The 23,880-nt window shown below is 38.9% G+C and overlaps 1 protein-coding gene across 1 annotated transcript in view; it reads left to right on the plus strand.

The window, feature by feature from the left end:
* CDH6 (cadherin 6, type 2, K-cadherin (fetal kidney)) overlaps positions 1–22,599 on the plus strand; it is a 139,094-nt gene extending 116,495 nt beyond the window's left edge. Inside the window, exons 7-12 of the mRNA XM_011952546.1 lie at positions 2,407–2,660; positions 10,422–10,558; positions 13,760–13,881; positions 14,934–15,051; positions 15,220–15,471; positions 20,415–22,599. Coding sequence (XP_011807936.1) covers positions 2,407–2,660; positions 10,422–10,558; positions 13,760–13,881; positions 14,934–15,051; positions 15,220–15,471; positions 20,415–20,905 — 1,374 coding nt within the window. The 3' untranslated portion in view covers positions 20,906–22,599. The remainder of the gene's footprint in view (positions 1–2,406; positions 2,661–10,421; positions 10,559–13,759; positions 13,882–14,933; positions 15,052–15,219; positions 15,472–20,414) is intronic.
* Positions 22,600–23,880: the final 1,281 nt, after the last annotated feature.

A 23,880-nucleotide genomic window follows, 5' to 3' on the forward strand; every position in this document is an offset into this window, starting at 1 on the left:
AAGAAAGAAAGAAAGAAAGAAAGAAAGAAAGAAAGAAAGAAAGAAAGAAAGAAAGAAAGAAAGAAAGAAAAGAAAGGGGGGGAGGGAGAGAAGGAAGGAAGGGAGGAAGGAAGGAAGGAAGGAAGGAAGGAAGGAAGGAGAGGAAGGAAGGAAGGAAGGAAAGGAAGAAAGGAAGGAAGAAAGAAAGTCAATTCTAATGACAATGTGATCTCTTGGGTTGGCTTTCAGGAACCTAAAATGATATGCATTCATGTAATTCTATACATCCAATGAATTTTTATTAGGAACCTCTTAAGTAAATAAGTAATATAAACAAATGATATTCATAAAAATACATTAAGTAAATACTTTAAATGAACAGTAAATAAACAGTGCCAGACACTGCTCTAGGTGCTGGAGGTGCACTGGTACATACAACAAATGTTCTCTGCCCTCATGGTACTTCCAGTCTAGGGGGAAACAGACGAGGAGCCAAGTAAACAAACAAACAAATACATTACTACAAATTGTGATGCATGCTGTGAAGGAGAAGAGTACAGCAAGCAGTGACAAGATTACTTGCATTACAGAAAGAGGATATATAAAGACCACAAGTTTAAATTAAATACCATAACAAATTTAAATTAAATACCATAAATTTCCTGTGACCTCTTTAGCTACTTTTTGGAACACAACAATAAATCTTTTATGTTCTGATTTCTATTTTTTTCCAAAGTACTGATTCATTATTTTATCCCCCAAATTGTCTAGCACCACAGAGTAGTATACAAAAATATGGCAAAAATTAAAAACCAATGAATTGTATGCTTCAAGACTAAAAATATTAATCTTGGTTAACTTTTTATGATTTCACTTTTATCATGTATGGTGTAATATTTTCTCTCTCCTTTAGCATACTATTATCTTTTCTGGTAAATATAAGCATCAGTGGATGTAAATAACAGAGACTTTTTTCCTCCCAAGCTTAGGATTACGTGTCTTAATATCTGAAAACACAATAAAACATGTTTAAGTGACACTCAGACTAATGTTTTAAACTGTAATATAATTAGGAAGCCCATTAGTGTGCATTAACCTTTTTAATTTTCTTGGTGCCTTATCAGATTCGAACTGAAATTTTGCCTAGACGACTAAATCACATTCACTAACATCTTGATTAATTGTGTTTCTAGTGAGCCTTGTCATATTATCATCAAAAACTAAAAGTCAGCAATAAGCATTTGGGTTCAGCATGTCTCCAAAAGCAGAGCTACTTTTCCTAAAGACCCTTGACAACAATGATCATTACTTTCTTTGGCAAATAATTAGCCCAATGCCCTTTTCAGGATACCATATTGACAACAATGATCTTTACTTTCTTTGGCAAATAATTAGCCCAATGCCCTTTTCAGGATACCATTTGGAATATTTCATTACCTCATGCAAAAAAAAAAGAAAAACTTTAATCTATGTTTTTTTGAATGATACCGAGGGATTCACAATGCAAACCTGTGGCTCTCAATTCTGGCTGCACCATAGAATCACTGGGGGAGGTGTTTAATCATGTAGATTTTAATCTGCATGCCCCGACATGTTGGTTTAATGGTCTAAGGTGGGGCCAAGACATTGGCCAGTTTTAAACACTCATTGGTGTAATTAAAGCCAGATACGGCTGGCACAGTGGCTCACGCTTGTAATCCCAGCACTTTGGGAGGCCGAGGCAGGTGGATCATGAGGTCAAGAGATCAAGACCATCCTGGTCAACATGATGAAACCCCATTTCTACTACAAATACAAAAATTAACTGGGCCTGGTGGCATGTGCCTGTAGTCCCAGCTACTTGGGAGGCTGAGGAAAATCGCTTGAATCTGGAGGCCTGGTTGCAGTGAGCTGAGATCGCGCCACTGCACTCCAGCCTGGCGACAGAGCAAGACTCCATCTCAAAAAAAAAAAAAAAATAGCCAGATGTGAGAACATCTGACATGGAATAACACACTGTGTATTTGCCAACTTGCCCCTGATGGCCCCCTCTAGTAAAACGTGAGTATTTTTTAAGTGGGGACAGAGTGGGCTCTACCAGACTCCTGCTTCCAAGTGCCCTTCCTGCCTGGTATGATGCCTTGTACCTCAGGACCCACTTTTAAGTCAACAGCAGGCACGGTCTCAGCCCATACACTTTTCAGGGCTGTGTGGCATCTGAACTCCTTCACAGACTTTATAACTGTTTCCTGCCTAACAGCCTAGATGTAAGAAAAAAATTACATCTTATCTTTTCTCCCTTTGCCCAATATCACACTAATGTGTTTCCCTAAGCAATATGATTCCATTCATTTATCAGTGATTTACACCAAAAATGTTTCATGTTTTGGCTTTCTGTGTCTTGGCTGCTTTAAATATGTCACTTCTTCCCCCACCCCCCACCCCAAGCTCTTGGACTTTGAAAAGAAGAAAGTATATACCCTTAAAGTGGAAGCCTCCAATCCTCATGTTGAGCCACGATTTCTCTACTTGGGGCCTTTCAAAGATTCAGCCACAGTTAGAATTGTGGTGGAGGATGTAGATGAGCCTCCTGTCTTCAGCAAACTGGCCTACATCCTACAAATAAGAGAAGATGCTCAGATAAACACCACAATAGGCTCCGTCACAGCCCAAGATCCAGATGCTGCCAGGAATCCTGTCAAGTAAGCACGCTTCCGCGATGTGTCTGTTTCATAAGCTTCAGTCAATTTATATTCAAATATCTGCCTGCGCTTTAGAAAAGATGAATCCCTTTTGTTCCAATTAGACAATTATGTTTTCCTGAAAAAACTATTCTAAACAGCACTTTTAACTCTCTTTGCTCACTGCATAAATATTATTTTGGCAGAAGTACAGTAGTCCCTTGTTATCCCTGGGGGATTGGTTCCAGGACCACCCCCATATTAAAATTCACAAATCCGGAAGTTCCTTATATAAAATGACACAGATTTGCAAACAACCAAAGCTCATCCTTCCCTATTTACTTATAGTACCAGTTCAATGTAAATACTATGTAAATAGTTGTTATCTTGATGTTTTTATTTGTACTATTTTTTATTGTTTGCTTCTTGTTTTTTCCAAACATTTTTGATTTCCAGTTGGTTGAATCCACAGTTGCAGAACCTGTGGATACACGGGGCTGACTGTATAAACCTTAAAAGAACACAAATTTGGGAAGAAAAGCAAGCTATAAGGAGTTTACTGCTTAAATAGAAGTAGTATAAGGTGATGTGGCTGAATAACCTGGGATTATTTTTCAAGGTTTGAGATTTTTTTAAGTTTAAGATTTGTCAAAGAGTGGCAAAGAAAAAGTATGATTTTTAACAAATCAAGCACTGGGATTGAGAGCCTGTTTTTCAAGTGTAGAAAAACTTATCATGTAACACCTAAAAGACAGAATTATCCTCCATTCAGATGCATTTTTCCTTTTGTAGATGTAGATAAAAACAAGAATTGTTTCATGATATACGTCTGTGAAATCCTAGGGAAATTAATACAACAGAGTCCAAATGTATTCTATGTAAACTAGTTCTGTTTTCCCTATGCTTTCCTTACACCTTAGTTGTAAATCATGTTACAATAAGGCCTTATTGCTCTTTGGGACCACCAGTGCTTCAGTATTCTCGGATCTTAACAGAAAAATGCTGGAGTCAACCAACCTCCAGCCTTCAGCCGGTAACTTAGTTGACTAAATGAGAAAAGTACTAGCTGGGCGCAGCAGCTCACGCCTGTAATCCCAGCACTTCGGGAAGTCAAGGTGGGCAGACCACTTGAGGTCAGGAGTTCAAGAAATGTGCTAGACCAGAATAGCATTGTGTCAATTATTCCCCATAAACAAAGTAAGCAGACTGAAAAACTAGAGAAACTCTCGCCAGTGAGTTCACAAATAGATTCTGGTCAAGATGCCAGCCAAGTGCCAAGTACACTCTAGGCACTAGGGAATACAGCCCTGATCCCATGAAGCTTACATTCTAATTGGGGCAAGCAGAAATAGACAAACAATAAATATGTAATACATCAGGCGAAAGTAAATTTTAAGCAGGAAAATAAGGCAGAATAAGGAAATAAAGAGCACCTAGAGTACTATTTTAGATAATGGGGTCAGGTTTGGCATTCTTGGTAGGGGACCATTTAGTAAAGATTTGAATGAAATTAAAGGGCGAGCCATGTTAATGCTGAGGGGAGAACATTCCAAGAAGAAATTAAAGGGCGAACCATGTTGATGCTGGGGGGAGAACATTCCAAGAAGAGAGAAAAGCAAGGGTAAGTCTGATACCAGAGCTTCCTTGACAGTTGAAAGAGCAGCGAGGAGGCCTCCGCAGCTGAAAGAGAGTGAGCGAGGGAGGCGAGGTCAGATATGAGGCCCCAGAGAGGTTTGACAGCTGATAAGGAGTGTGGCAGGTCCTGTAGGGCTTTGTAGTTCATGGTACAGACTGGATTTTGTTCTGATTGAGATGAGAAGCCACTGGAAACCTTTGAGTATAAGAGTTAACTAATCTAAAACTCCATTTTAAAAGGATAACACTAGCTGCTACATAAAGAATATTATTGCAGATAAAAGAATTTGGGGCTCTAAGGCAGCAGTCATTTTCCAACTTTTCCCAGTTGAGCCCTTTGTTCAAATAAAACCTTATGACAAGCCCTACATCTCAAACACAAAAATTCCTGGCTTACTTTCAGGGAACAATTTTAAATCACTGGGCAAATAAACTCTTGTTTTATCATCCTACTGGAATATCTATAAGACACTTTGAATTGGGCTATGGTCAACCATGTGAGCTCCATGGATCAAGTGTTTCTCCACATACATTTAATATTGTTAATAAGGAAAATGAATGTGGTTTTCACTAATATAGTTTTCACTAATGCATGTGTAAGTATTTTCACAACTACTCTCTTGGAGTTTATTGTAACTGCGTAAGGAAAAATTCTTAGCAAGTAAGTATCAAATTCAATTTGAAAGTGTTAATGCTAGAAGTTTACAAATATGAGCTTTGGTTATCTCCTTGATAGATCAACATTTTTCTAATTAAAAGCGAGAATGTTCTGCAAATTCAGGCAATATTTCCATATCTATGTTACTTTTTATACCAAATACCATTTTTACCCACTGCATTATTTTCTGTTTTATGAAAGAAAGTAGTTAGCTTGTCAGATTATGTTGGCTGTCAGCTAATTTTTAAGCTTTTTGCTGCCAGCCTTTCCTTGGTACATATGGATTTGATACATATACATTTAAGACTAGAAATACTTATAGATATATTGGTATATAAATGGTATTCCAGTGTCCTTTTATAGGATAAAATTCATTCTTATATTAGAAAAACACATTCATACATAATTTTTGATTATTCAAGACATAAATGTTGCACAACTAAGTGCTAGACAATATGGTAGGTGCAAAATTAACACTAGAGAATTCTTCCCCAGAGCACTGATTTATCATTATGCAGGTACAAATCTTTAATTCTTTAATCACGTAAAATTATTTTCTTCTAATAACTTCATCTCAAATTCCCTTTGGTTTCTGTGAAATAATCTTATAATATGTCACTATACATACAAATTATGAAAAATTTATGCAAACATACATCCTTTCCAGGAATAACCACAAATCTTCCTGACTTGAGGATACATTAGAAGACAAATTATTTAATCACAGAATACAATGAAGTCCTAGAAAAAAAAAAAAAAAAAAAAGAGCTACCTAACAGAAGGAACTGCCATAATCATGATGGGATTGATTATCTTGTTTCTTATCAGTGATAATTACAATTAATGTGATTGGACAATAAATATCCTTGATATAAATTTAAATTACCTCGGAAGGAAAAAACAACAAACAAGCAAGGCTTGTGTACAAGCATCTTTCCTAAATGATGTGGGCATTTTAGATTTTCTTTTTTTCTTTTTTTTTTTTTTTGAGACGGAGTCTCGCTCTGTCGCCCAGGCTGGAGTGCAGTGGCCGGATCTCAGCTCACTGCAAGCTCCGCCTCCCGGGTTTATGCCATTCTCCTGCCTCAGCCTCCAGAGTAGCTGGGACTACAGGCGCCCGCCACCTCGCCCGGCTAGTTTTTTTTGTATTTTTTAGTAGAGACGGGGTTTCACCGTGTTAGCCAGGATGGTCTCGATCCCCGGACCTCGTGATCCACCCGTCTCGGCCTCCCAAAGTGCTGGGATTACAGGCTTGAGCCACTGCGCCCAGCCTAAATTCTTAATAAATATTGATTCATGACATAAATGGCAAAACAGTAGCTGTTTCATTTGTTTCAACCCTTTTGATAATAAAAACATAAGTTTATATACATTCAAACTGAAATTCCAATTCAACTTAATATTACACCCATTGTGAACTTCATTAATTCTCTTTAAAATCAGGTTTAAATAGCCTATAATAATTGAATATCTATTTCATTTAGACACTCACTAGATAATAAAAATAAATTTTATAAAGATAAAATATATTGTTCCTTATAATTCACTACTTGTGTTTTAAACCGAAATAACATATTCAAGTAGAATCTTGGATGCAGTATACTATGGCAAATTAGTAACAAGGGTTTATTTTTCTTAGAGCACTCATAATGATTCTACATATGTCTGCCTCGCTAGGTCATTTACTTAAATTGAATTTCTACTGAGGCAATGTTTTTAAACCTCATAAAGTTTTAAAAATCCAGCTGAAATGGGCAATTTTTTTCTAATGGCCTTAACATATCAACTTTCTTCAGTTTTCTCTGTAATACCCCACCCCCACCCTGCTAATAAACATAGTGTATTAGTCCTTTTTTACACTGCTATAAAGAACTACCTGAGACTTGGTAATTTATGAAAAGGTTTAATTGACTCCCATTTCCACAGGCTGTACAGGAAGCATGGCCAAGAGGCCTCAGGAAACTTACAATCATGGCAGAAGAAGAAGAGGGAAAGGAAGGGGAAAGTGCCACACACTTTTGAACCATCAGATCTCATGAGAACTCACTCACTATCACAAAAACAGCAAGGGGGAAGTCTGCCCCATGATTCAGTCACCTCCCACCAAGTCCCTCCTCCGACACATGGGGATTACAATTTGAGATCAGATTTGAGTGAGGACACAGAGTCAAATCATATCATTCTTCCCCTGGACCCTCCCAAATCTCATGTCCTTTTCACATTTCAAAACCAATCATGCATTCCCAACAGTCCCCCAAAGTCTTAACTCATCCCAGCATTAACTCAAAAGTCCAAGTCCAAAGTCTCATCTGAGACAAGACAGATCCTTTCAGCCTATGAGCCTGTAAAATAAAAAACAAGTTAGTTACTTCCATACAATGGGGTTACAGGTATTAGGTAAATGTTCCCACTCGAAAAGGGAGACATCAGCCAAAACCAAGGGGCTACAGGCCCCATGCAAGACTGAAATCCAGCAGGGCAGTCGTTAAATCCTAAGGCTCCAAAATAATCTCCTTTGACTCCATGTCTCACCTCTAGGGCACACTGATAAAGAGGTGTGCTCCCATGGCCTTGGGCAGCTCCATTCCTGTGGCTCTGCAAGATACAGCCCCCGAGGCTGCTTTCATGGGCTGGCATTGAGTGCCTGCAGCTTTCCCAGGCTCATGGTGCAAGCTTTTGGTGGATCCACCATTCTAGGGTCTGGAAGAGAGTGGCCCCCTTCTCACAGGGGCTCCAACCCCTCATTTTCTCTCCACACTGCTCCAGTAGAGATTCTCCATGAGGTCTCCACCACTGCAGCAGACTTCTGCCTGGACATCCAGCCATTTCCATAAATCCTCTGAAATCTAGGTGGAGGTTCCCAAACCTCAACTTCTTGCTTTCTGCACACTTTCAGGCCCAACACCATGTAGATGCCACCAAGGCTTGGGGCTTGCACCCTCTGAAGCCACAGCCTGAGTTGTACCTTGGCCCCTTTTAGCCACAGCTGGGGCTGGAGTGGCTGGAACACAGGATGCCGTGTCCTAAGGCTGCACAGAGCAGCTAGGCCCCAGGCCTTGCCCATGAAACCATTTTTTTTCCTCCTATGCCTCTGGGCCTGTGAGGGAAGGGGCTGCGATCAAGGTTCCCAAAATGCCCTGGAGACATTTCCCCCTTGTCCTGGCTATTAACATTCGGCTCCTCTTTAGTTATGGAAATTTCTGCAGCAGGCTTGAATTCCTCCCCAGAAAATGGATTTTTCTTTTCTACCACATGGTCACCGTTTTAAATATAAGTTCCAGTTTCATGTCATCCCTTTGTTCACGCATACGAGCATACACTTTAAGAAACAGCCAGATCAATTCTTGAAAGCTTTGCTGCTTAGAAACTTCTTCTGCCAAATATCCTAAATCATCCCTCTCGAGTTCAAAGTTCCACAGATCTCTAGGGCAGACGCAAAACACCTCCAGTCTCCTTGCTAAAGCAAAGCAAGAGTGACCTTTAATCCAGTTTCCAATAAGTTCCTCATGTCCATCTGAGACCTCCTCAGCCTGGACTTCATTGCCCATATCATTGTCAGCATTTTGGTCAAAACCTTTCAACAATTCTCTAGGAAGTTCCAAACTTTCCCACATCTTTCTTTCTTCTTCTGAGCCCTCCAATCTGCTTCAACCTCTGCATGTTACCCAGTTCCAAAGTTGCTTCCATATTTTCAGCTATCTTTATAGCAGTCCCCCACTTTCCTGGTAGCAATGTTCTGTATTAGTTCATTCTCACACTGCTATAAAGAACTACCTGAGCCTGGGTAATTTATGAAGAAAAGAGGTTTAATTGATTCACAGTTCTACAGGCTATACAGGAAGCATGGCTAGGAGGCCACAGCAAACTTGTAATCATAGTGAAAGGGAAGGGGAAGCACTACACTTTTAAACCATCAGCTCTCATGAGAATTCACTCACTATCACAAGATCAGCAAGAGAGAAGTCTGCCCCCATGATACAATCACCTCCCATCAGGCCCCTCCTTTGACACATGGGAATTACAATTCAAGATTAGATTTGGGTGGGGACACAGAGCCAAACCATATCACATAGCTATTCTAAAAACTAGTAATACATTTATAAATAAGACAACATTTCTCAAAATCCATTAGTCTTCCACCAGTATTAGGGTTGGAATGTTTGGTTTCCAAATGCTTCTCTTTGTTTTCCTTGAATGTATTCAAACTCTGCTTCTTAAATATTTATCAAGTTCCTTGTCTGTTCCAGGCACCACTGTGTGTCTCTGGTCTTCCACTGATTTAAGTGATGTAAATGATTCTGTCTTTGGTGTTTTTCTTCCTCCACTGGACATTATTTTCTTGGACAGCTGAATAGGAAATCTGGGATCAGTCCAGATCTTGATCTTGAGCTTCAGACTAGATATCTCTTCCTGCACTTTTCTCAGGCACCTCAGCCTCAGCATAGCAAAAATGGAACTTACCCATCTTCCCCGAATCCTGTTTTTCACTCCTTTTTCTCTGTTTGTGGCAGCACTGTCCAAGCATTCTCCTCAATTCAACCAGTGATCTTTATTAACCATAATTTAGATTGTGGCACTCCCCTGCTTAAAACCCTTTGTAGCCAGGCATGGTGGTTCATGACTGTTATCCCAGCACTTTGGGAGACCGAGTTAGGTGGATCACTTGAGCTCAGGAGTTCAAGACCAGCCCGTGCAAAATGGCCAAATCCTGTCTCTACAAAAAATACAAAAAATTAGGGCATGGTAGCACACACCTGTGGTCCTAGCTACTCGGGAGGCTAAGGTGGGAGTATGGCTCAAGCCTGGGAGGTCGAGGTTGCAGTGATCCAAGATCATGCCACTGCACTTCCAGCCTTGGTGACAGAGTGAGAGAGTGAGACCACATTTCAAAACAAACAAACAAAAAACCCTTGGGTAGATTTGCATTGCATTTGGAATAAATTCCACCTCCTTACCACAGCCTTCTGCAGTCTAGACTCTGGCTCTCTCCCCAGTCTCATCTCCTATCTCCCTCTTCTGCCTCACTAACCTTGGCCACACTAGCTGTCTTTTGCTTATTTCAACAGATGATTTTTTAAATTAAATGGAAAGTAGAAAAATAACCAACACCCTACATATGCATACAAACACACACACACACATATTAAAGTTCTCAGGTTGTAAAACCTTGAGTTAAAAATGAAACAATTACTATATAAACTTGATCCAAATTTATACATATTAGAAAAGAAAATGTAATGGTGATCCTCAAAGTCATGCAACTTGTCTAGTGAGTTTACTATTAAGACCTCCATTGTGAAGAACTAATTTCTCAAAATATTTTACTTAATGTCAAGTTGTAGATATTCAAATATGCGCTAGAGATGGAAAAAAATTCATGCCACAGATACTCTGGGACATATTGTGTACCAGATGTGTTATGATGTTCTATGATGTGAGAATAGGAAATAGAAAGAAAAGCCTTTCTTAATTCCACTCTGCATTTTCAGGTACTCTGTAGATCGACACACAGATATGGACAGAATATTCAACATTGATTCTGGAAATGGTTCAATTTTTACATCGAAACTTCTTGACCGAGAAACACTGCTATGGCACAACATTACAGTGATAGCAACAGAAATCAGTAAGTCCTACCTAATACCACTGCTGTCCCCCATTAATAGACTGAGTGTCCCAGCAAGGGCTGGCAGAGCATAGCTTGTCACCATGTATTGACAATCCCACTTGATATATATTGAGGGAAACAGCCCTGGAATGATTTGCAGTAATGCTTCTTCTATATATGCATTAGCTTATACATAAATGGAGAGGCAACCATGAAAGTTCTATGGTTTGGAAACAATAAAATGGGAATGTATCTCACAAATGAGATTGAATTGGTACTCAGTGGATTTAATTCCAAAAAGCTTATAAATTAGAACATTACATAAACAGCTGAAAAAAAACAGACTCTCAATTAGACATTGCGTGTGGGGGCAAAAGATGAGAGTGGTCAAGTATATTGTAAAATGTGGGAATTGTTTAGAAATTTTTTAGATATCAATTCTCTAGCTTACTATAGAATTTCTATTTCGAAGTCTTTACTTCGAAATAGATATAAATTATCACTGTTCCATGGTATACCAGAGTGACTAATACAAACCACCAAGTAATCAATAAAATGATTAGAATGAATTTTATGGTAGCCCCCATGAAATTGAAGGCAAAGAACAATAGTGCCAAAAGAATGCTTTAAATAAAATGATTACACACAATGAAAACTAATGTAGGTGGTCAATACAATGTACGGGCTGAAGAATATAAGTGAAAAACCATCTTTCAAATAGAATTTCAATGTTTAAAACTAGGCTTCTAGGCCGGGCGCGGTGGCTCACACCTGTAATCCCAGCACTTTGGGAGGCCGAGGCGGGCGGATCATGAGGTCAGCAGATCAAGACCATCTGGCTAACACGGTGAAACTCCGTCTCTGCTAAAAATACAAAAAAATTAGCTGGACGTGGTGGCAGGTGCCCATAGTCCTAGCTACTTGGGAGGCTGAGGCAGGAGAACGGTGTGAACCTGGGAGGCAGAGCTTGCGGTGAGCCAAAATCACTCCACTGCACTCCAGCCTGGGCGACAGAGTGAGACTCAAACTCCAAACAACAACAAAACTAGGCTTCTAAAGTATAGCTTACTTTTTAGTTTTTGTGTTTAATTTTAAAAGTTCTAAACATTTTTAGCTCACTTTGGGTATCTAGTGTGAAATATTCCGTATCGAATAGTTTATTACATTTGTATTCTCTGTCAATATAACTCATGAGATTTGAAGTGACTACAGGATATTTGGTAGAATAGTAACCAATATGGGCAAAATGAAGCATTGCTTTTAGATAGTGATAAGGACAGCACATTAGAAATTAGGTAGGAATTTGCTCTACAGAATTTATGTCAAGATTTATCTTGAAGTTCATGTGCATTTATATTAAGGGACTGATGTAGATAGCAAAGACAGAGCATCTTTGAAGTTTTAAAATTATAAAATTCTTTCCCACTGAAAATGGCCATTTTTCCGACGACCACGAAATTTTATTTTTTACCAAAGCAGTCATTCCATAAGTATTTTAAGCTTTGTGCCTAAAATAAATTGTTTTTAAGATTTAATGTTTCTATGACACATTTGAAAGTATTGGTGACTAGGCCGGGCGTGGTGGCTCAAGCCTGTAATCCCAGCACTTTGAGAGGCCGAGACGGGCGGATCACGAGGTCAGGAGATCGAGACCATCCTGGCTAACACGGTGAAACCCCGTCTCTACTAAAAAATACAAAAAAAAAACCCGGCCAGGCGAGGTGGCGGGCGCCTGTAGTCCCAGCTACTCCGGAGGCTGAGGCAGGAGAATGGCGTAAACCCGGGAGGCGGAGCTTGCAGTGAGCTGAGATCCGGCCGCTGCACTCCAGCCCCGGCGACAGAGCAAGACTCCGTCTCAAAAAAAAAAAAAAAAGAAAGTATTGGTGACTATCTCTTAAAAGTTAGTATTCAGCTACTCTAACTTTCGAAGAATAGTGTGAGTAAATTTTCAGACATTTTAACAAATCTTACTGTCTAATCTTCTTAACAACCTTTGATATAGCAGAAACCAAAAGCTTGTATAAAACCAGCTCCCACTCACCTCAGGGCCTTTGCATACACTGATTTCTCGACCTGAAGAGTCGGAAATATTCACATGGCTTAAATCTTCTCTTCATTCATGTCTCTGGGCAAATGATGTCTCATCAGAGAAGCAATCCTTGGTCATCATTCTAAGTAACAGCTCTGTTTCTCTCAATCCTTTTTACCTACTTAATTTCTCTATAGCATTTACCATCTGACACATTATACATTTATGTGTTTATGGTTTGTCCATCCCCATTACAATAAAGCTCCAGGAAACAGGATCTTTGTTATGTTTCCTAGTGCCCCAACATCCCAAATAGAGGCTGCTATAGATTAGGTATTAGATGCTCCCTAAATACTTACAAAGTGAAAAAACAATAGACATACAAGTGAAGTAAATGAAGAGAGCTGAGGTGATAGATTCTAACTCCTGATTCTTACACCAGGAATCTCTCTTCCATACCGTGCTAAAAGATTACCACAGAAGGCAACTGAAATACTTCATTTATCTCAGGTCTGCAAACATTGATTCTGCTCTATCATTAATTCCAGATGAAAAGCCTGGGCTTTCAGCCTGGGCTTGGAGTCAGACAGATCCAAGTTTGAACCTAGACTTCACTCTTTACTGTCTCTGTAAACACAGATGAATTGCTTAACTTCTCTATGTCTCAGTTTCCTCATCTATAAAATGGGGGCAGTAACTCTGTGTATCTCAGAAGTTTGTGAACATTAAATAACATAATATCGCAAAGTGTTTAGCATGACATCTTGCTCTTGTTCAGCACTCAAACTAAAACAGTAAGACCAATAACTATCCTTTGGTCTTCTGGTGGTTCATTCATTTTCCCTCTTCTTCCTTTTGTCCATATGCTCCCCATCGGCCTGCTTCCTTGAAAATCTACCTTTAAAATGCCTCTCTTGGTTTTGTGTTATCTTAAGGTTTATTATACAGTTGAACTATATCAACACAAGTAGCTTTGTCACCCATGTATCTCTAACAGGTGCATCCAACTCCAGATGTACCAAACAATCAAATTCTACATTTTGTGACCACACTGATACTTAATGCCCAGTAGTACAGTAGCTTGGGGAATCCATGCATGAATGAGAATGAAGAAGTTGAGTGGATGTTGTCTAAAGGGAATCGGCAATCAACATGTAAATGGCTTTTTCTTTCTTTTTGGTATGTGACAGATAATCCAAAGCAAAGTAGTCGAGTACCTCTATATATTAAAGTTCTAGATGTCAATGACAACGCCCCAGAATTTGCTGAGTTCTATGAAACTTTTGTCTGTGAAAAAGCAAAGGCAGATCAGGTGAGTTTCATTAAAAAGTACATTCAAGTTGAACGTCAGATTAATTTAGATCTTCTAATCATTGAGATGATTCACAGAGATGAAGGAGAGTTGTGAATTATCTATGAAGTGAATGCCACGGAAATTAATACTATAAATAAGAACCAGGACTTACATATGAGAACTAACAGTTTCGAAGAACTGGAAGTTCATCAAAGACTGAGGCTGATTCCAAATCGATCTTAAGTTTTTATTAAAATAGATTAGTCACAACTTTATTGGAAAAATCTTTATTGGTGAACAGATAGTTTAATTACCATATGTACTTGAAGTAATAACTAGAACATACTTTATAATTGCCTATAATTCATGATTTCACTTATTTACATTGACCATCTGTATAAGTAATACAAATTCATGAATGTTTTCCTATTTTACACATTTGTCCCCATGAGAAATAGGTCTTTGCTGCCAGTGATATAAAAATTATGTTTCAGTTTGTGAAAATAGAAGTACACTGTTAAAGTACACGTGCAGGTGGAAAGCTGAAGTTACCGTGTTCTATATACTTATTTTCTTTTCCATTTTTTTGCAAGTTGATAGCTTATGTAATGCTAAGAGTGCATTTCTAGACAGACTGTCCAAAGAGAACTTCTACTTTGTGAAGTTGCAATGTTGTCACAGACTACTGGGATATTGTATAGCTTTGCATCACTCAAGGCCAAATGTTTCTCAATCAGGGTGATTTCCTCCCTGGGGATATTTGCAGTATCTTGAGAGAGTTTGATTGTCACACTAGAAGGTGCTAGTGATATCGGGTGGGTAGAGGCCAGGGTGGCTACTTAACACCCTGCAGTGCACAGGACATCCTACAGTGTCCCCAAAACAAAGAATCATTCCCTGCCCTTTGGCTTTCTAACCCATAATAGAGCAGATTCACTGTACATTACTTGAAGGCTATCATTTTTGTAATTAAAATTTTAAATCATTTTGTCAAGCACTTTATTGCAAAACGGTAAGAAACACTTTTGAGTTATCAAAATTTTGTGGCAGTGTTCTGGTTTTTCTCTTAGTTGATTCAGACCCTGCGTGCTGTTGACAAGGACGACCCTTATAGTGGGCACCAATTTTCGTTTTCTTTGGCCCCTGAAGCAGCCAGTGGCTCAAACTTTACCATTCAAGACAACAAAGGTAAATGAGTTCAAGTTACCTTCTCTACCTCCATCTATATCCATTCCTGTATCTGTATGTATATGTATGTGTATGTATCTGTATCTATATCTATCTTTTCCCATCACAATTGATTCAATACATGACGCAGTATCCACATACATTCACCACTTTGCTTTCCGGTTCCAGACAACACGGCGGGAATCTTAACTCGGAAAAATGGCTATAATAGACACGAGATGAGCACCTATCTCTTGCCTGTGGTCATTTCAGACAACGACTACCCAGTTCAAAGCAGCACTGGGACAGTGACTGTCCGGGTCTGTGCATGTGACCACCACGGGAACATGCAGTCCTGCCATGCGGAGGCGCTCATCCACCCCACGGGACTGAGCACGGGGGCTCTGGTTGCCATCCTTCTGTGCATCGTGATCCTACTAGGTAAACTGGTTCTCCCTGCCTCCTATCTCCCCATGGTGAGGGGCTCACACTGTTACTGTGACACTCTAGATTTACCTGCCTCCCCCATTAAGGCATACAGCCTGATCTAGGTGAGTCGAGTTACATACTGAGAATCTGTGCTGTATGATGTGAACTCATTTTTGCTTGCAAATGGCTTTGGGAAATGAACAGATGTGAAACTTGCCGGTGTCTTTGCTTGCCCAGGAATCATTCCACCAAAAGAATCTCTTGTCTATCAGACTGGGAATGAATCTCGGGGGATTTCCGGGCAACATAAATGTGCCCTTTTCATTTCATTTGTTGTGTAATTTTTTTTTACTTGGAAAACATTGTTGTTAAGTGTCTGGCATGGAGTGTATGATGAGGGCCCTTTCTATAAAGGTAAAGTTTAAAGATCTATGGGAAAGTGGGAAGAGGAGTGTGCTGACTTTTCTCTCATCCTAGAAAAATAAAAGCTATGAAATTTTTTTAACCCAGCAAACTAATGTTGATTTACCATTTAAATGATTACCCTCTTAGCATTGCTCTCTGATTGCCACATGCATAAGGTCTATTTCTCACACTCAACAATAAATAACTTCTGTGACTGAGGAAATAAGTATGGGGGCCCAAAAGAAATGAATGTAATAAAAATGGAAATCAGAGTCCAGCAATGATTCAAATGAAATTTTTACCCCTAACCAACTAATTAAGCCTACAAGTCAAGCTCAGATTTCTCAACAGGCCCTTGACTGTTTGTGAACTAAGAAAACAAATATTTGTTAATGCAGCCCTTCCAAAAATAAAAGCAAGATTTGTAAAGCTTGCCTGTATAGTGAAAAGAAAAGGTAAGAAGTTAAGAGTCAACCTGAATTATACAGGGGGAAATACTCTTTTTAAAAAAATGAAGACAGAGTGACTTTGAGAAGAGTAAAAGAGAACCTGCATTTCGCCAAGAACAGAATGCCTAGGGATCCCTGCTCGAGCGCTCCTTCACACTCCACATCAACCCTGCTAACTATAACAGAAGCCTTGAAACTCAACTACCGAACTGTGATTCTCTTTGTCAACTAAGACTTGGGGAAAGTATTTTAAGATATGAGCATAAATAAAAACTGACAGTGTGCAAAGATAAATCAGTGTTTCTAATGGTGTGAGTCTGTAACATTGTTTTGGAAGAGAAAGATATGAATGTTCTTTTTGATCAAAAGGGTGATTTTTTTAGAAGCCTTGGATTGGTAGGGCTGTACCCAAGGCATATTCCATGGACTCTTTTTGTCGTCTATGGAAGGAGAGATAACTCTCATCTGACAGAGGTGATTCTTCTTTTCTATCATCATCTACCCATTATCTCTTCCCCCTTTTCTTCCTTCTAGTCAACTCACTGAATCTCCTCCTTTCATTTCCTTCCTCCAATGAACTCACTGTCTCCTCATGACTTCTAATTGGCCTCAGTGCCTCCCACATCTTGTTTAATCTCTTTGGAATTCTGTACCTAATAAAAAAGGAGAAAAAATGGGATTTAGCCTTTGTTAGGTATACACCATAGGTCAGATGCAGTGCAAGATGCTTTACAAAGGTTTTTCTCACCTAATCTTCAGCACCATTTGGTGTATACTTATCTGTACCTTACATATGAAAACTGCAGCTCCAAGATGTGAAGTAATGTAGCCAAGTCATGTGTCTAACACGTGGTAAAACTAAAGTTCCCAACCTAAATTTTCTTCCCCAGGCTTGGTGCCTGAAGACTGCACTGTACTTTCTTTTCAAACTTATGAAATGCAGGGTGATTTCCAGGCCGAAAGACAGCCCAAACTTAAAATGTGGCAATTGAAGAAAGTGGAGGAAAATGAAGGAAAGCCACATTGATATAGGAAGAAATCTGGAGTCCAGAAAGTGGATCATATGGTAATGGACATTTTACAAAAATAAAACAACCGTAAAAACAGCTAGACAACTGCTACATCTCATGTCTTATGGTGCCTTAGAGTTTGCAAAACTTTCACATTCATGACAGTAAGACTGGGCACTGTGCTATTGATTTTATTTTACAAATAAGAAAATAGGCTTAGAATGGTCAAATCATTTAATTTAACCCAGATCTCTTGACCCTCTAGTTTTACAATGAGATTTGAACACAAATTTGCCCAATTGTCCCTCTATCCCCCCAAAAGTCTTACTGCTATCCTCTGGCTTCAAAAGGGTAGGGGAAAAGGGGAGACTCAGTTCCTGCTGAGGGCACCTCATCAGGGCATCACTTTCTAAGAATGGGTTTGCCCCATGTGTTTAGCAATCACATTTTCACTTTATAAAAGTTAGCTCTGAGAGCTCTCCTAGACAGCGATACTCTCAAGAAATTCTGTTCAGATGTGCATTGGGCTAATAAGAAAAGATATAGGCAGTTTTAGCTGTAGAAGAATTAGACCATGAATAAATGCCTTTGATTTTTTTAATGTGCCCTCTCCCTTCCAGACAGTTGTGCTTTCAGATGTGCATAAGACTAAAATAAAAGCTATAGATACCTTAAGCCAGGGAAGAATTAGGAGGTGATAAATGTCTGCCTCTTGCTTTACATGACTGAATGAGCCCATGTACATTAGAGCTTAATTATTGGAGAGATAGTTGGCTTGATTCTGTTCTCTAATCCCAGTGGATGTCCTTACTTACAACCCTCTGTTTTGCAAATCCATGTCATTGTTCAGACTGGCAGCCAGTCTGAAAGGTAGATCATGTGCATCCCTCTGCCCAAAGCCCTGCATTTCTCTTCATGTCTTTGCTCAAATTATGCAACCTCCCTCCAACAACATATACAAAACTCTGCTGGCTGGGCGCCGTGGTTCACACCTGTAATCCCAACACTTTGTGAGGCCGAGGCAGGTGGATCACTTGAGATCAGGAGTTTGAGACCAGCCTAATCCAACATGGTGAAACCCCGTCTCTACTAAAAATACAAAAATTAGCCAGGTGTGGTTGTGGGCACCTGTAATCCCGGCTACTCAGCAGGCTGAGGCAGGAGAATTGCTTGAACCTGGGAAGCGAAGGTTGTAGTGATCTGAGATCATGTCACTGCACTACAGCCTGGGCGACAAGTAAGACTCCGTTTAAAAAAACAAAACAAAACTGTGCTGTATGTTCATATGGGCTCCTCAAATATATACAGAAGTATTTTTCTCCACCTCGTTCTGCTCTGCTTTTTCATGTTCATATTGCACTTATCACCTTCTAACAATTTCCTTATTTATTATACATATTGTTTATTTTGTCTCCATCCAACTGTCCCCCACCCTACCCACCCACTCAGTGCCTAGAACCGTACCTGGTACAGAGTAGGCACTACATAAATATTATCAAATGTATGAATGAATAAATACCCTGAATGGGTGCATCAAACAAGGCATCAAGATACTTTCTGGCAGCAAAAGAGGGTGTGTACAACTACAAAACCACACACTTGAAAGGGGCAAAGTTACATTTCCTTTGGAAATAGTCTATACTCCAGACCTGCTTCAAAACATGGCAATTATGAGTGCAGGCTTTTTAGTCGGACCAACCTGGATTTGAATTGCATGTACATGTAACATCTTTAAACTTCAATTTCCTCTTATGTAAAATGGGGTTTTAATGATGGTATCTACTTGTAGGGCTATTATGATAATTAAGTGAGATTCAGTATGTTAAGCACTTAGTACAGTGCTTAGCACATAGAAAGCTCTCAATTGGTAACCAATTATTATTACTAACGAAATTTTAGTATGTAGATACATGGGTGTGCCTACATCTATTCTTATACAGGTAGTTATGTATACTCACTAAAAATGCATTATTCTGTAATTCTTCTTGCAGTAACTCAGGTTTCGTGGCTCATAAAAATTGGGCCTTGTTGTGGATGAAATAGTAAAGAGACACTACTGTGACTTCCTGTAATACACTCCTCTGCACAAACCCAGTTTAACAATGCACTTGTTGGCCTAGATGGCTGTTTTGTCTCTAAGCTTTTACTGTGTTTTTATTTTTTCACCCATCTGTCCATTTGTAGATAGATGTGTCTCTCTACAAGTAGCCAGCTGTATTCCACCCAGCCAGCTATGAAGAAAGATCAGGAGCTGTTTAAACACAATTCTTGCTTTGCCTCTAATTTAAGTTAGGAGGGAAAAATCAAAAGAATGAACGTCCTGAGTAACAAACTTATAGAACACGAACCTTTGAAAAATAAAAAATAAAAAATCTCACTTACATGTGTTTATTTCATTTAGCTCAAACAGAAATAATATGGCATGTGGATTCTTACCTGCCCCCTTCAAATTAGCCAATCTCGAAATCCAAAATGGGTTTCTGAATTATATCTGGGTCTCTCCAGGTATTTTCTGGAATAATATTGCTTTATATGTAGGAAAAGTATGCAAATATTCAATGTCTACTTTGGGTTTTAAACTAATTTTACACTTTTCTCAGGGAAAAAAAAAAGGCATAGCGCAAAAGTTATTTGAGATGTGGAGTTATGTAAACCCTTCAACACATTCCCAAAGGTGCCAGTCTTGTCCTTGTAACCAGTTTCAGAGCATTTTAGGTGTTCAGCATAATTTGCACCCTGATTGCAGTACTTTCACTGAGGCCGAGCTTCTTTTTTTTTTTTTTTTTTATCATTTTTTTTCCTTACCTTGAAACCAGTTTGCCATTTCAAAGTAAAAAGGAACTACTGCCAAAATGTGATGGTGTTTTATCCTCTACCTAAATTATAACCTTCTTTCAAATATTTACTCCATTTTATGGGTCCCGGTTTGATCATGGATGGAGGCAAGTGCGTCCTTAAAGAAATAAAAGTTGAGTCTGCGTTTTCTAGAGAACTTTTAAAACTTCACATTTGAGCACGGTGTTTCTTCCTGACATTAATTGGGCAGCAAATTAACTTTTCCTTCCCTTTCTGTTTTGTTTTCTGCTTCCAGTGACAGTGGTGCTGTTTGCAGCTCTGAGGCGGCAGCGAAAAAAAGAGCCTTTGATCATTTCCAAAGAGGACATCAGAGATAACATTGTCAGTTACAACGACGAAGGTGGTGGAGAGGAGGACACCCAGGCTTTTGATATCGGCACCCTGAGGAATCCTGAAGCCATAGAGGACAGCAAATTACGAAGGGACATTGTGCCTGAAGCCCTTTTTCTACCCCGACGGACTCCAACAGCTCGCGACAACACCGATGTCAGAGATTTCATTAACCAAAGGTTAAAGGAAAATGACACGGACCCCACTGCCCCGCCATACGACTCCTTGGCCACTTACGCCTATGAAGGCACTGGCTCCGTGGCGGATTCCCTGAGCTCGCTGGAGTCAGTGACCACGGATGGAGATCAAGACTATGATTACCTTAGTGACTGGGGACCTCGATTCAAAAAGCTTGCAGATATGTATGGAGGAGTGGACAGTGACAAAGACTCCTAATCTGTTGCCTTTTTCATTTTCCAATACGACACTGAAATATGTGAAGTGGCTATTTCTTTATATTTATCCACTACTCCGTGAAGGGTTCTCTGTTCTACCCGTTCCAAAAGCCAATGGCTGCAGACCCTGTGGATCCAATGTTAGAGACTTTTTTCTAGTACACTTTTATGAGCTTCCAAGGGGCCAATTTTTATTTTTTAGTGCATCCAGTTAACCAAGTCAGCCCAACAGGCAGGTGCCGGAGGGGAGGACAGGGAACAGTATTTCCACTTGTTCTCAGGGCAATGTGCCCACTTCTGCTGGCCTGGTGTTTTACTACACTCCATGTCAGGTCAGCCAACTGCCCTAACTGTACATTTCGCAGGCTAATGGATAAAGGACTGTGCTTTACAGATAAAAATATCATCATAGTAAAAGAAATGAGGGCATATGGGCTCACAAGGAGATAAACTACAGAGGGGTGTTTATTTGTGTCACAAAGAATTTAAAATAACACTCGCCCATCCTATTTGCTCTTCAAGAACTTTCTCTGGCATTAACTACTATTCAAAACCTTAAATCCACCCATATGTTAAAATTCTCATTACTCTTAAAGAATAGAAGCAAATTAAACGGTAACATCCAAAAACAACCACAAACCTAGTACGACTTCATTCCTTCCACTAACTCATAGTTTGTTATATCCTAGACTAGACATGCGAAAGTTTGCCTTTGTACCATATAAAGGGGGAGGGAAATAGCTAATCATGTTAACAAAGGAAATATATTTTAGCATACATTAAAAGTTTTGGCCACCACATGTATCACGGGTCACTTGAAATTCTTTCAGCTATCAGTAGGCTAACGCCAAAATTGTCTAAAAATTCTTGAAAGAATTTTCCTGAGACAAATTTTAACTTCTTGTCTGTAGTTGTCAGTATCATTCCACTATACTGTACATGAAAGTAGCAGTGTGAAATACAATAATTCAGATTCTTCATATCCTTCTTACACGACTAAGTTGAGTTAGTAAAGTTAGATTAAATAAAACTTAAATCTCACTCTAGGAGTTCAGTGGAGAGGTTAGAACCAGCCACACTTGAACCTAATACCCTGCCCTTGACATCTGGAAACCTCTACGTATTTATATAACGTGATACATTTGGATAAACAACATTGAGATTATGATGAAAACCTACATATTCCATGTTTGGAAGACCCTTGCAAAGGGAAAATTGGATTCCCTTAAACAAAAGTGTTTAAGATTGTAATTAAAATGATAGTTGATTTTCAAAAGCAGTAATTTTTTTCATTGTTTTTAACTTTGCTTTCATGACCACCCTGCCATCCTTGACTTTGAACTAATGATAAAGTAATGGTCTCAAACTATGACAGAAAAGTAATGTAAAATCCATCCAATCTATTATTTCTCTAATTATGCAATTAGCCTCATAGTCAGTTATTATCCAGAGGACCCAACTGAACTGAACTAATCCTTCTGGCAGATTCAAATCGCTTATTTCACATGGCTGTTCTAATGGCATTTATCATTAGAATCTTACCTTGTGCAGTCATCAGAAATTCCAATGTACTATAATGAAAACATCCTTGTTTCAAAAACCTAAAAGACAGGCTCTGTATATACATACACTTAAGAATATGCTGGCTTCACTTATTAGTCTTAGGGATTTATTTTCAATTAATATTAATTTTCTATGAATAATTTTAGTGTCATTTCCATTTGGGGATGTTGTCACATCAGTACATATTTTCTGTTTGGAAACACCCCGTTGTTTAGTTAAGTTTTAAATAGGCATATTACCCAAGAAGTAAAGATGGAAACTTTAAAAGAAGAGAAATGTAGTATTTTGGGTTACCTGATTAGAGTGAAAATTTTGTACAACCATATTATTCCTTGTGTCTTCTGAATGGTTTCCAATTTTATAATGGACTGCCCTATATAGTAACAAATATTTCATGCTTGAGCTATTTCCTGCTTTCAGGGTTTTCTTTTTTCTAGTTCTTCATACACACACGCACGTGCGCACACACGCGCGCTAATGCAAACAAAAGGCTATGTGAGGTCTTCACTCTAATGAATTGATATGTATCATAGTCACAGGTAAGTGTTGAAAAAAACTTAGTAAAGTTAGAAGCTAGTTATTCATAGCAATAGAACAGCACCTTAATCACACGATTTACTGTAAAATTAAAGAAGTCTCTATCCTTATGTTTCATGTCATGTAACAAATTGAATCAAGGAAGATAGTCCTGTAAAAAGAAAGATATCATCTGAAGTTGAGGATTGACACTAGCAATTTCCAGTGTTTAAGGGTAAGGTCTGCGTTCTCCTAATAAGTGAAAGGAAGTAGTTCTATAGCGGAATATCTGAGATGTAATTGGCAAGGTCTTTTATCCCTCCCTGAAGATGACACAGCATACCAAGAACAGGTTAATGTGACTACTTATGGAAATAACTTTAATCTCTTATCACAAAAGCTGATGATGAAGTAAATTTATAGGAAATTGGATAATTTGAGACTGGGGCTAAATATTTAGTACCAGGATATTGTAAGTATCAAGTTGGAGTGACATTTTCCTATAATTCAGATTCTTTGACATTGTGGAACCAATAAGAGCCATAGTTCCATCATTCTCCAGCTTCGTCTCACTTCCTTCCCACCTCACCTGAGTATCAGGTCAAACATCAGTGCATGCGCAGGTTTTTTTTTTTTTTTTTTTTTTAATTGCTAGGTCCCAGGTAACATGAAAGATTACTGGAGAAAAAAATAATTTTCAGCTCAGTTTTTTCATTGTCTGTTTCCTAATTTTAGATGTTGGTGATGGGAAAGATGGAAGGAGAGTGGGAAGAAGTAAAATTTTAATATTTGTTTCAATCACTGAGAAACGAAAATTCATTAAACATAACCAGATTGCTTTTGTGGGTTGTTTCAAGGACATTGAGAGCTTTCTGATGAGATGTTTTTACCCTCTAT

Source organism: Colobus angolensis, unplaced genomic scaffold (genome assembly GCF_000951035.1).
Source record: "Colobus angolensis palliatus isolate OR3802 unplaced genomic scaffold, Cang.pa_1.0 Scaffold341, whole genome shotgun sequence".
NCBI classification, from domain to species: domain Eukaryota; kingdom Metazoa; phylum Chordata; class Mammalia; order Primates; family Cercopithecidae; genus Colobus; species Colobus angolensis.